At 37.9% G+C, this 14,420-nt stretch overlaps 1 protein-coding gene across 3 annotated transcripts in view; it reads right to left on the reverse strand.

Annotated features, from left to right (window-relative positions):
* GRIK2 (glutamate ionotropic receptor kainate type subunit 2) overlaps nucleotides 1–14,420 on the reverse strand; it is a 681,135-nt gene that overhangs the window by 14,875 nt on the left and 651,840 nt on the right. For all 3 annotated transcript variants that reach the window (XM_066358812.1, XM_066358814.1, XM_066358813.1), the window contains one exon: nucleotides 6,662–6,912. In XM_066358812.1, coding sequence (XP_066214909.1) covers nucleotides 6,662–6,912 — 251 coding nt within the window. The remainder of the gene's footprint in view (nucleotides 1–6,661; nucleotides 6,913–14,420) is intronic.

Consider the following 14,420-nt stretch of genomic DNA (forward strand, 5'->3'; position numbering starts at 1 on the left):
CTGGAGAAGGGAGAGTCCTGGGCCCCAGGACTGAAGCTCTAGCCTGCAACACCAGAACTTACAAGAGGTGTACAGATAGTATTTAGCTGCAAAACAAGCCAGGATACTGTTTATGAGAAAGAGAATTGTTAGACCCAGAATTCGTCTTAAAGGAACCGCACAGAAAACCTCTCTCACAACCACTCACCCGGGGCTCCAGGGGACAAGGAGAGATGAGAGACGGGAGTAGCAGGAAGAGAGTGTAATCTAGGAGGCACAGAGAGAAACACTTGGAGGGACAGCCACCCTAACCCCTGGGCTGAGTCACTTCCCAAATCTAAAGTGTATATTTTTCCTGGAACCAGCAAGACCAGCAAAGGGAAGCAGGTCACCAGCCAAACAGAAGCTCCCCATGCTTCAGTCAGAGCAAAGAACCACTTAGAAGCAGGACGCCATCAGGGATATAGTATTGAGTGCTGAGTTCTGAGCTGCATCTCCTTCCCCACACTGCTGAGTGCTCTCCAGAGGGTGGGAAGTAGTGGGACACAGGAGCGTGGTCCCGTTGGTGGAAGCAGAAGCCAGGGGCTAGTGGCGACTGTGGTCAGGGCATGCCAGCGCAGTCCAGCCCTTGGGGGTGAAAGTAATCTTATTATTTCTGGGGCTGTGCCCCAGGCATGAGCACAGTCCTACCCACAGGGGCAGAAGCCAGGAGCTAGTGGCAGCTGTGGGAAAGGCGAACAAAAACGATCTGATCCACGGCTGTGGGCAATGCATGTGAGAGCCATTATGCCTGCATAACTGGCCGTGGGGGTAAGGTGGAAACTGGGGAACTGGCTGAGGCCTGCAACGTGCTTCAGGGCACGTGAATACAGCCCCATGCATGGGGCTGATGTTTGCTCTCCAGCGCACGAGCACAGTCCCACCCACCTGCAGAAGCAGGGCAGAGGCTAGGGCCGGCCAAGGCTTGCAATACAGATGTGTAAATGCAGTCACATTGGCAGGGGTGGGGTGGAGGCCAGGGCCTAACCAGGGCTTGCAGTCTGGGCACGCAAAGGCAATCCTGCCCATAGAGGCGAGACGGAAGCTGCAGCAACCCCTGCAGTGGGCCGGCCCTGGCAATGTCCATGCCCCAACGCTCAAGACAGCAGCAAAACAGGTGGCAGGCCTTCAGATAGATCACACCTAGGGAACACAGAGGCCACACCCTTAGATCTCCAATGGCCACACCCTTCTTATACAAGAACAAAATGGAAAGGCAGAGAAATGTAACTCAAATGAAACAACAAAGAGAAATCCCCAGAGAAAGATCTAAATGAGATGGAAATAACCAAATCACCGGATGCAGAGTTTAAAATAATGCTTGTTAGGATGCTCAGAGATCTTAGAGCAACAATGGATGAACATAATGAGCACTTAAATAAAGATATAGAAAGTATCAAAAAGGACATTGAAAAAATAAAAAAGAACCAGTCAGAAATGACAAATACAATATCAGAAATGAAGACCACACTAAAAGGAATTAAAAGCAGTATGGATAAAGCTGAGGATCGAATCAGTGATTTAGAGGACAAGATAAAAAAAGCAAGGAAGCAGAGCAGCAAAAAGAAAAGAAACTCAAAAAGCCTGAAAAAACTCTATGAGAGCTCTGTGACAACATGAAGAGAAATCACATCCACATCATAGGGGTTCCTGAAGAGGAAGAGAAAGATCAAGGGATAGAGAATCTGACTAAAGAAATCATAGCTGAAAACTTTCCTAAATTGATGAAGGAAAAAGTCACACAAGTTCAAGAAGAACAGTGAGTTCCATTAAAGAGTAACACAAAGAGGCCTGCTCCAAGACACATCATAATTAAAATACAAAAATTAAGAGATAAAGAAAGAATACTAAAAGCTGCAAGAGAAAAGCTATCAATTACCTACAGAGGAGACCCCATAAGGATGACATCAGACTTCTCAACAGAAACATTAGAGGCTAAAAGGGAATAGCAAGAAATACTCAAAGTAATGAATCTCAAGAGCCCACAACCAATACTTCTCTATCCAGCAAGGCTATCATTTAAAATTGAAGGAGAAATAAAAATCTTCCCAGACCAAAAAAAAAAAAAAAAGAGAGAGAACTCAAGGAATTCATTACAAACAAACCAATGATACAAGAAATGTTATGGGCCTGCTGTAAACAGAAAAAAGGAAAAAATTCTAGTAAAAGAGGAATGTAGATATAAAGAATAAAATGGCAATAAACAACTACATATCAATAATAACATTAAATATTAAATATAATTGGGTTAAATGCTCCAAACAAAAGACATAAGGTAGCAGCGTGGATAAGAAAACAAGACCCGTACATATGCTGTCTATAAGAAACACACATCAAAACAAAAGATACACATAGTCTGAAAGTAAAAGGATCAAAAAACTTTTTATGAAAATGGAAATGAAAAACTGTTGGGGTAGCAATACTAATATCTGACAAAATAGACTTTAAAACAAAGACTATAGAAAAGGATAAAGAAGATCACTACATAATGATAAAGGGAACAATCCAACAGGAAGATTTAACAATTATAAATATCTATTCACCTAATATAGGAGCACCTAAATATATAAATCAGATTTTGATGGACATAAAGGGCAAGATAAATGGAAATACAATAATAGTAGGGGACTGTAATACCCCACTAACATCAATAGTTAGATCCTAAAGAAAGAAAATTAAGAAAGAAACAACAGACTTAAAGGACACATTAGATCAACTGGATTTAATAGATATCTTCAGAACCTTTTACTCTAAAGCAGCAGAATATACATTCTTTTCAAGTGCTCATGATACATTCTCTAGGATAGACCACATGTTAGGAAACAAAATGAGTCTCAATAAATCTAAGAAGATTGAAATCATATCAAGCACTTTCTCAGATCATAATGGCATGAAACTAGAAATCAACTACAACAGAAAAACTGAAAAACACTTGGAAATTAAATAACATGTTATTAAATAATGAATGGGTTAACAGTGAGATCAAGGAAGATGTCAAGAATTTCCTTGAAACAAATGAAAATGAACATACAGCAACTCAAAATTTATGGGATACAGCAAAAGCAGTCCTGAGAGGGAAGTTCATAGCACTACAGGCATACCTTAAAAAGCTAGAAAAAGCTCAAATAAGAAATTTAACCCTGCATCTAAAAGAACTAGAAAAAGAACAGCAAGTAAAACCAAGAGGAATTAGAAGGAATAATAAAGATCGGAGAGAAAATAAATTACACAGAGGCTAAAAAAACAGTACAGAGGATCAATAAAACCAAGAGCAGGTTTTTGAAAAAATAAAGAAGATAAATGAACCTTTAACTAGACTCATCAAAAAAAAAAAAAGAGAGAGGTCTCAAATAAATAAAATTAGAAATGAGAGAGGAGAAGTAACAACTGACACAACAGAAGTGCAAAAGATTGTAAGAAAATAGTATGAAGAATTGTATGCCATAACATTAGACAACCTAGGGAAAATAGACAAATTTCTCAAAACATATAATCTTTCAAAAATTAATATAGAAGAATCAGAAAACCTAAACAGACTGATTTCATCAAATGAGATTGAAAACTCCCAACAAACAAAAGTCTTGGGCCAGTTGGCTTCACAGGCAAATTTTACCAAATATTCAAAGAAGAACTAACTTTTATACTTCTCAAGCTATTTCAAAAATTCAAGAGGAAGGAAGACTTCCAAACTCCTTTTATGACACAAGCATCATACTGAATCCAAAACCAGGCAAAGATACTACAAAGAAAGAAAACTATAGACCAATATCACTGATGAACTTAGATGCTAAAATTCTCAACAAAATATTAGGAAACTGGGTCCAGCAATACATAAAAAAAATATATACATCATAATCAAGTGGAATTTATTCTCGGGAGACAAGGTTGGTACAATATTCACAAATCAATCAATGTGATTCAACACATAAACAAAAAGAAGGATAAAAATTACATGATAATATCAATAGATGCATAAAAAGCATTTGATAAAATCCAGCACCCATTTATGATTAAAACTCTCAGTGATGTGGGGATACAGGGATCATACCTCAATATGATAAAGGCCATCTATGACAAACACAAAGCCATCATCATAATCAATGGGCAAAAATTTTAAAAAATCTCCTTAAGATCAGGAACAAGATAGGGGTACCCAATTTCACAACTTTTATTCAACATAGTTCTGGAAGTCCTAGCTACAGCAATCAGACAAGAAGAAGAGATAAAAGGCATCCAAATTGAAAAAGAAGAAGTAGAACTATCATTATTTGCTGACGATATGATACGGTACATAGAAAATCCTAAAGTCTCAGTCAAAAGAATACTATACCTGATAAATGAATTTAGCGAGATGGCAGGTTATAAAATCAATATTCAGAAATCAGTGGCATTTTTATATACCAACAATGAACTGTCTGAAAGAGAAATTAAGAAAACAATCCCCTTCACTATTAAAACAAACAAAAAAAATAACGTACCTAGGAGTAAATTAAACCAAAGAGGTTAAAGACTTATACTCGGAAAATTATAAAACATTGTTAAAGAAAATCAAGAAAGACACCAACAAGTGGAAGCATATACTGTGTTCATGAATAGGAAGAATAAACATCATTAAAATGTCTATATTACCCAAAGCAGTCTATAAATTCAATGATATTTCTATTAAAATACCAATGAAATACTTCAAAGATATAGAACAAATATTCCAAAAATTTATATGGAACCAAAAAAGAACCCTAATAGCCTCAGCAATCCTGAAGAAAAATAAAGTGGGGGGTATCACACTTCCTGATATCAAGTTATACTACAAGGCCATTGTATTCAAAACAGCTTGGTATTGACATAAGAACAAGCATACAGATCAATGGAGTAGAACAGAGAACCCATAAATAAACCCATACCTATATGGACAATTGATATTTGACAAAGGAGGTAAGAGCATACAATGGAGTAAAGACAGTCTCTTTAGCAAACGGTGTTGGGAAAATTGGACAGGTACTTGCTAAAAAAATTAAACTGGAACACCAACTTACACCATTCACAGTAATAAACTCAAAATGGATAAAAGACTTAAATGTAAGTTGTGAAACTATGAATATCTTGGAAGAAAACATAGGCAGTAAACTCTCCAATGTCTCTTATAGCAATATTTTTGCTGATTTATCTCCACGGGCAAATGAAATAAAGGACAGGATGAACAAATGGGACTATATGAAACTAAAAAGCTTTTGCACAGCAAAAAGATACCATTAACAAAATAAAAAGATACCCACACAATGGGAGAATATATTAGCCAATATGTCTGATAAGGGGTTAATTACCAAAGTTTATAAAGAGCTTATAAAACTCAACACCAGGAAGGTAAACAATCCAATCAAAAAATGGGCAAAAGAAATGAATAGACACTTCTGCAAAGAGGACATACAGATGGTCAATAGGCAGATGAAAAAATGTTCAACATCACTAATCATTAGAGAAATGCAAATTAAAACCATAATGAGATATTACCTCACACCAGTCAGAATGGCGCTCATCAACAAAACAACATATAACATGTGCTGCAGAGGATGTGGAGAAAAGGGAAATGCACTGCTGGTGGGAATGGAGACTGGTGCAGCCACTGTGGAAAGCAATGGCTCAAAACTTAAAAATGGAATTGCCCTTTGACCCAGCTATCCCAGTTTTAGAAATATATCCAATGAATAGCAAATCACTGATTCAAAAGAAGAAATGTAACCCCCTTTTTATTGCAGCATTGTTTACAATAGCCAAGATCTGGAAACAGCCCAAGTGTCTGTCAGTGGACGAGTGGATTAAAAAGCTGTGGTACATATGCACAATGGAATACTACGTGGCCAAGAGAAAGATGGAAATCTTACCTTTTGCAACAACATGGATGGAACCAGAAACTATCATGCTAAGTGAAATAAGTCAGGCAGAGAAAGAAAAATATCATATGACCTCACTCATTTGAGGAATCCAATAAACAATATGAACTGAGGAACAGAACAGAGGCAGAGGCAGAATCAAAGGGACCAGAGGGAAAGCAGTCAGAGGGAAAGTGGAAGAGAAGATGGGATCAGAAAAGAGAAAGAGATTAGTGAAATTATATACACTTAACACAGCATTATAGAGAACAGGACAACAAATCCTGGAGGGAAGGGGGGAAGGAATGGAGGGTGGGGGGAGATATATTTGGTGGGACATGTGGATCTATGTAAACACAATAAATTAAAATCATAAATAAAAAACACGTTTCATCTGCAGGAAAGTATTTTTTTTCTTCATATTACAGTTTCTGATTTTTGCTTCATTGTTAATTATATTCCTTCACCAACCTAACTGCAATAAACTTCAAGCAGCTTTTTTTTAGTCTTTAATAAGAGGTGAAATAGTCACTTGTCTTGCAGCTGGTTTAATTAAACATACTGCATTTAAATTAAAATCATAAAGTTGATCTTGTTTTCTCTCTCTGATATATATATATAATCTTTGTTACACATGTATGTTATCTTTGTTATATAACAAGTGGTAGAAGACAACAGTCACAGTTCTAAGCACTACCCTTGGTTGGAAAAATCAAAATACTTCTTTTTATTATAACAATTTGGTTTAAGTTGTAAAAAAAAAAAGTAATATTTACCTTTTCCAATTGAGCGTTTTTTTTGGATTTGTATAAAAACTCTCCCACTGCCACAAAAACTGAGAGCACCAAGCCAGCTGCCAGGACAATGAAGATGCCACCAATGTTCTGAACGCCTAGGGCACTGGCCTCCTTGCTCTCCTCCTCCGGGCAGCCATTGCCCCTCCACCACTTCTCCTTCATCATGTGCAGCTTGCCTTCCTCTTGCAGCTGAAGAATCGCAATGGTGATTTTGTCTCTATATGGAGAACCTAAGAAAGAGAGGGTGTATGTTCACCTTTTCAAGGAACTCAAAATTTCATAATTAAAAGTTAACATGAGAAAAGGACAGAGCTTTTTTCCAAATGCTCCGAACTGTGCCAATGTTTATTTCCAGTAGAGAAAAACTGGAAAACAACAGAGAATGTAAGTTTAACAAGATAAGCAAGATGTATGGCTCATTTTGAAGGGTAAAATGAATTTGGTTGTTCTTTTTTTTTTTTTTTAAAGGAAAATGTTTCCTTCTGAAAGGCAGACTTAACTCAGAGTATCGGAAAATAAGTAAAACAGTAAGGAGGAATTTACAGTAGGAAATAGAGAGATTGCAAAGATATTTTGTTAATGTCTAGGAATCATTTAACATTGAAAACAAAGTATTGAAAAAATAGTAACCCTTATTTTTAGGGAAATAGTAAGAAAATGGTATTTCCCTTCACTCAGTGAAATTAAGGCAATCATGAACAAGCTGTATGCAGGAGTAGCTAATACCTTGCAGATAACAGATAACTTATTTTTCTATTTGATGGAAATAAAAGGTTTGCATGGACTTGAATCATGCATGCAAATATCATTATGGCAATCAATGCATTGTTAGATTTTCCGGTTATATATTTATTTATCATTTTATGCTGTGGGAAGAAATGTTCTTTTTTAGTGGAGGCAACAATGTAAGTGAAATTTAGTATTTAGGCTGATGGGAGTGGATATTCATCTGCATTAGCTATTATGTGATAGGTAATAACTTTTCTAATTGGTTGCCCAGAATCACAGAATAATGTTGAAGTAAAAGTATCTTTTAATATCTCTCCCAAAGGATTTGTCTTACGCCTTTCTCCCATCCAGAAATAGCCTATTTCCAACGTTTAATCTACTTCTCTAAAATACTACAGGCACATTCCATTTTTCTTCACAAATTCATTTATAATTTTTTATGCCTACAGAAAAATACCAATTTTAGCTTGTATTTAATATTACTGTATTCTTGTTTTAACTTAAATATATCTACAACTATACTTAAAGCTTTATTTCTGCTAAGAGCAACTAAAAACCTGGTGAGAAAACTTTTCTGCATCACAAGGGGACACTACTATATATATTGTTTTTATTTGATTATTGTAATATTTTAATTCAGTGTTACTCATTTAGCAAGAATATGCAAGTTAAATATAGAGAGGCAAGGATAAACAAAGAAAGTAAGTAGCCTGTTAAAAAATTTGGAGTGAAAAATCTATGAAATCCAGCTGGAAAGCTATTTCTTTGGCATAATCTTAATCTGCTCACAACAAATATGTAAATACATGGCTTCTATATAACATTTTTTATAGTTTTCCTAAAAAGGGGCATTATTCTTTCCTATAATTAGAACTCAAATATTTTATTTTATTTTTTAAAATATAAAAGAAAGTTTATTTAGAATGTCATAGAGGTAGAAGAAATGGGCCTTAGGAAACAAATAACAGGGGCAGAAGAAGGTTCCTTGGGGTTTAGGAGAAAAAGAGAGAAAAAATGAGCCTGGGGTGTGTGTGGGAGGGGAGACCAGGGGAAGGGGGAAGAGAAAGGAGAGGGGCCTGCTCCCAGGAGAGAGAATGCCCGAACTCAAAATATCTTAACTATATTGTAGGGCATCCCTGCTTCTCAGTTTCTTTCCTGTGCTCTCTTCCAAATACTACTCTGATGAGAATTCACTTTCAATTCTGTCCCTCAAGTCACTTAGAATCTCAAGGGATTATTATCCCAGCCCATAGGATTTTCTACCTTGATTACTCAGCCTAGGAGACAGCCTATGTAATCTAATATTATTACTATTTACCTTTCAAGATGTGACCTATTTTCTTATGTAGAGCATAAACTCTTCAGAAGAGAGGATATCTATCTATCTATCTATCTATCTATCTATCTATCTATCTATCTATCTATCTATCTATCATCTTTCTATCTCTCTATCTATTATCTATCTATCTATCTGTCTATCATCTAGCTATCATCTACCTATCTATAGTCTATATTTAGGATCTATCTTATTCATCTATCTATCTTAATTCTAAATTTTTTCTCACACGATAAGCTCTCAACAAATATTTTCTATTATAAGGAGGATAATATGAGTGAGGCATTCCTCACATAATGTGAAGAATGACAACCTGGTGCTTTCAAAGACAACCCTATTTGGATATCAATTTTTCATGAATTCATTAAGTTTAGTCTATCACCAACCTTCAGGTCACATTGACTCTGAATTACCACTCTGATTAACCATGTATATTCCTTGTAAAATAAACATTTGACTGAGAAAAATACAACCCATTCCAAACACAGTTATAGTTTATCAATCAAAACTTTTAATTAGAAACATAGCATCTCAAACAAGTTTTGTGTTGTAATGCTAGCAAAAACAGTAATGTGTGGTTAACATAAAATGTGGCTTCTTTTCTAAAAGTACAATTATAGGCAAAATTTTGCCAGTAAGTGACTTGAAAAGTAAACTTTCAAATATGAAAAATTATTGACCCAGTTTAGTAATATTTTGAGCCAGCACATAGCAATACTGAAAGAATATGGTTTTATTACTAAGTTACCATACACACTGAATTGCATTAGGATGTTTACTCTAATGTCTTTAAACACAAGATTCTTGACTGCATTCTCAAAATTAGGCACTGATAAATAAAAGCAAGCCACTGTTGAACAAATGATGCACACATCTTGCTCTTGTGAGCTGAGCTGCTTATTTCCAGCACTTCCTATAAATATAAACATTTCCTATCACTAGTAAATCTCACCACACTTGTTTTTCAGTGTAAACATAGTAATGCATAAATGACAAAGTTAATATACCTCATTTTGAGGTTTTTAACAGGATGAAATAATAAGGCATATAATCAATGAAAATAAATTATTGCCCTGCTTTGTCATTCTGTCATTGGTTTAGTTTAGTGATTACTTTTTAAAAGCAACAATAGACTGACCAGGCAGTGGCGCAGTGGATAGAGTGTTGGACTAGGATGCCGAGTACCCAAGTTCGAGACCCCAAGGTCGCCAGCTTGAGCACAGGCTCATCTGGTTTGAGCAGAAAGCTCGCCAGCTTGGACCTAAGGTCGCTGGCTCGAGCAAGGGGTTACTCAGTCTGCTGAAGGCCCGCGGTCAAGGCACATATGAGAGAGCAATCAATGAACAACTAAGGTGTCGCAACAAAAAACTGATGATTCAACAATGAATTATTAATTATTTGGTACATTATTTGATGTTCCTTATAAGGAATTTCTATATAGATACTAGTTGAAGTCAACCATGGACTGTTGATAATAAACTCTTCAGAAATCTCATGTAATTAAAAAAATCTCAAGGACATATGGAGATCAAAGAACAAAAGTATCTTCCATCCTCCTGTGACATGAACAGCTGTGTGCTTAACTCTAATGAAGTGACCAGCCATTATTAGTTAGATAGATAAACTTATGTTTTCTTCCAAGTCACAAGTCAGACTCAGTCTGTATGCTGGCAAGCAAAAAATTAAGGCATTACAGGCAACTGAGAGAAGCTGGGAATTTCACTGTAAGGCTGCCTCCAGGGAAGATGTGGATTTTTGCAGGAGGACTCTTAAGTTTGACTAGGAAACTACTAAAGAAATTCTAAATATGTTTATCATAACATGTACTATTGTACCTAACAGTCAACTCACAAAGGCTTAAGGTAGCAGACAGATAACTCATAAATGAGTGAAGGAGCAAGTTAGATAAAAAAAATAAATAAAAAAAGGAAAATTGCAACATCCTAAGTGGAAAGTGGAAAAATAACTGTCAGTCCTGTTTTATTAAAACTCTGTGAGATTTCAACAGTGTTATCAGGTATATTAATATTTTGTGAAATATTTTGTCAAAAATTATCTCATTAAAATGTTCACAAGTAAATCATTTTTAAAAATTATCATTCGACCAAAGCAATATACAAATTTAATGCAATTCCCATAAAAATCCCTATGAGATTTTTTAAAGAAATGGAACAAAAAATCATCAGATTTATATGGAACTATAAAAAACCCCGAATAGCCAAAACAATCCTAAGGAAAAAGAATGAAGCTGGGGGCATTACAATACCTGACTTTAAACTATATTATAGGGCCACAATAATCAAAACAGCATGGTATTGGCAGAAAAATAGACACTCAGACCAATGGAACAGAATAGAAAGCCCAGAAATAAAACCACATATATATGGTCAAATAATATTTGATAAAGGGGCCAACAACACACAATGGAGAAAAGAAAGCCTCTTCAACAAATGGTGTTGGGAAAACTGGAAAGCCACATGCAAAAGAATGAAACTCTACTACAGCCTGTCCCCGTGTACTAAAATTAATTCAAAATGGATCAAAGACCTAAATATAAGACCTGAAACAATAAAGTACATAGAAGAAGACATAGGTACTAAACTCATGGACCTGGGTTTTAAAGAACATTTTATGAACTTGACTCCAATGGCAAGAGAAGTGAAGGCAAACATAAATGAATGGGACTACATCAGAATAAAAAGTTTTTGCTCAGCAAGAGAAACTGATATCAAAATAAACAGACAGCCAACTAAATGGGAAATGATATTTTCAAACAACAGCTCAGATAAGGGCCTAATTTCCAAAATTTACAAAGAACTCATAAAACTCAACAACAAACAAACAAACAATCCAATAAAAAAATGGGAAGAAGACATGAATAGACACTTCTCCCAGGAAGAGATACAAATGGCCAACAGATATATGAAAAAATGCTCAGCTTCATTAGTTATTAGGGAAATGCAAATCAAAACTACAATGAGATACCACCTCACCCCTGTTAGATTAGCTATGATCAACAAGACGGGTAATAGCAAATGTTGGAGAGGCTGTGGAGAAAAAGGAACCCTCATTCACTGTTGGTGGGACTGTAAAGTAGTACAACCATTATGGAGGAAAGTATGGTGGTTCCTCAAAAAACTGCAAATAGAACTACCTTATGACGCAGCAATCCCTCTACTGGGTATATACCCCAAAACCTCAGAAACATTGATACGTGAAGACACATGTAGCCCCATGTTCATTGCAGCACTGTTCACAGTGGCCAAGACATGGAAACAACCAAAAAGCCCTTCAATAGAAGACTGGATAAAGAAGATGTGGCACATATACACTATGGAATACTACTCAGCCATAAGAAACGATGACATCAGATCATTTACAGCAAAATGGTGGGATCTTGATAACATTATAAGGAGTGAAATAAGTAAATCAGAAAAAAACAAGAACTACATGATTCCATACATTGGTGGAACATAAAAATGAGACTAAGAGACATGGACAAGAGTGTGGTGGTTACCAGGGGTGGGGGGAGGGGGGACAGGGGGAGGGTTGGGGGGAGGGGGAGGGGCACAGAGAACTAGATGGAGGGTGGCGAAGGACAATCTGACTTTGGGCGAGGGGTATGCAACATAGTTTAATGACAAGATAACCTGGACATGTTTTCTTTGAATATATGTACCCTGATTTATTAATGTCATCCCATTACCATTAATAAAAATTTATTTAAAAAAAAAAAAAAAAAAAAAAATTATCATTCGAGTGACGTCATGGAAATGGCGCCGTGAGCAGTGTGTCCGACAGATCTTCCCAAAATCTCAACAAATTTATCAACTAAAACAGAAAAATTTATCCTCGGAGCATTCCGGAGTTCCACACACACACTGAAAGCAAAAGGACTGTTGCTGAGGAGGGAGTACGCCTGTGGTGAGTCAACCCACGCGTGCAACTGCCCGCCCACACTCGGAGAGTGGCAGCCTGGGCACTGGCGGCCGCCGCCGCATGCCCTGAGAAACCGCGCGTGCGCCGTGCCGCGGTCCAGAGAGTCCCCGGCCACTGGCCCCGAGAAACCCCGCGCGCCCCGTGCCGCGGTCCGGAGAGTCTTCGGCCACCGGCCCGAGAAACCGCATGTGCGCCCCGTGCCGCGGTCCGGAGAGTCCTCGGCCACCGGCCCGAGAAACCGCGCGCGCGCCCCATGCCGCCGTACGGAGAGTCTTCGGCCACCGGCGCGCCTGAGAAACCGTGCGCGCGCCCCGTGCCACGGTCCAGAGAGTCCCCGGTCACCAGCGTGCCTGAGAAACCGCGTGCGCGCCCTGTGCTGCGGTCTGGGAGGGGTGCCAAGGCTGTCTTTCCTAGTCAGGAGATTCTCTCCATGGGCGGGGCACCTCACCCAGCCATTCAAGCTAACAATCAAGCGTTGGGGGGAGGGGTGCGCAGGCAGCCTGAAATACTTTCTGGAGCACAGCTGTGGATAAAATCACTGAAATTAGCTTAACCCACAAAATCTACGCACCCACGGGGCTCTAATTGATAAGATCTCTCCCAGTTCAGCGATCCAAGACAAGAGGCGTGATATTTTTCAGTGCCTTTCGCTAAAGGGGCGGGGGCAACTTCTGATTGACAGAGCCTCCATATTCAGGGATATACCTAACAAAAGGGACTTGGCAGATATTAAGATCTATACAGCAAGCAGCGACTAGTGCTTCTTCCCAGCCAAAACAGGCTACCAAGTGTGGAAAGCCTGGGTTGAGTGGTCCAACTGAATGATAGGTGCTGAACAGTCACCTTGACAACAATTGACTCCCAGCCCCACCTGATTACGCTGGAGGCTCTGACTGCCAGAGCCTTACCCAGAGCCTTGCGCTGAGTGAGGATAGAGTGGGGATTTCCCAGCTCTTTGAGCCTCTTACTCCCCAGACAGAAGCACTGGCAGCCTCATAGCTGGATCACCAGGCTGCTAATTCAGGAAGGGGAGACTAGGAAAGAGACTCCAGGAAAGCAAACTCTCTCATTGTTGGACTCTGCAAATGCCAACAAGCCTTGACTACCAGCAAGACTAAAGCCAATTATATGACATTGCCATAGATTCCCATCAACTGCAAATCCCTACCTAAGAGTGACACAGGGGCAGAACCTGGGGTACAGAGTCACCGACCAGGAAGAGGGAGAGAAAAGAAAAAGGAAGAAGTTAACCTCTCAAAATCAAGAAAAATCCACAAACTTTATAACTTGTTCCACTAATTCTTTGTTGTTGTTGTTTCTTTCTTCTATCTTATTGCCTTTATTATTATTTCTATTTCTTCCACCTCGGTCCTTTTACTCTCTGCCCATCTTATGCTACCTTTTTCTTGAACTACATTACCCATGAGTGTTATATTTTATTTCTTTTCTTCATCCTAACTCTCCTTTAGGGTTACACTCCAAAACCCTTAACTCTCACTCTCTCCCCTTTTGTTTTTTTTTCCTTTCCTTTTCTCCTTCCTTTGTTTCTCTCTTTTTCTTATATTTTCCTTTCTATTCATTTCTTCTTTTCTCCTTTTACTTTTCCTCCCATTTAAGCCTCAATCACGAACAAATTATTTAATTTCGGACTCAAGTTTTTTTTGTTCTTTTTTTTTCTTCTTCTGCTTTTGTTCTTGGTTTTCCTTTATTTGTTTTTTTTGTGGCATTTTGGGC

This window comes from Saccopteryx leptura, chromosome 1 (assembly GCF_036850995.1).
Source record: "Saccopteryx leptura isolate mSacLep1 chromosome 1, mSacLep1_pri_phased_curated, whole genome shotgun sequence".
In the NCBI taxonomy this organism is placed as follows: Eukaryota; Metazoa; Chordata; class Mammalia; order Chiroptera; family Emballonuridae; genus Saccopteryx; species Saccopteryx leptura.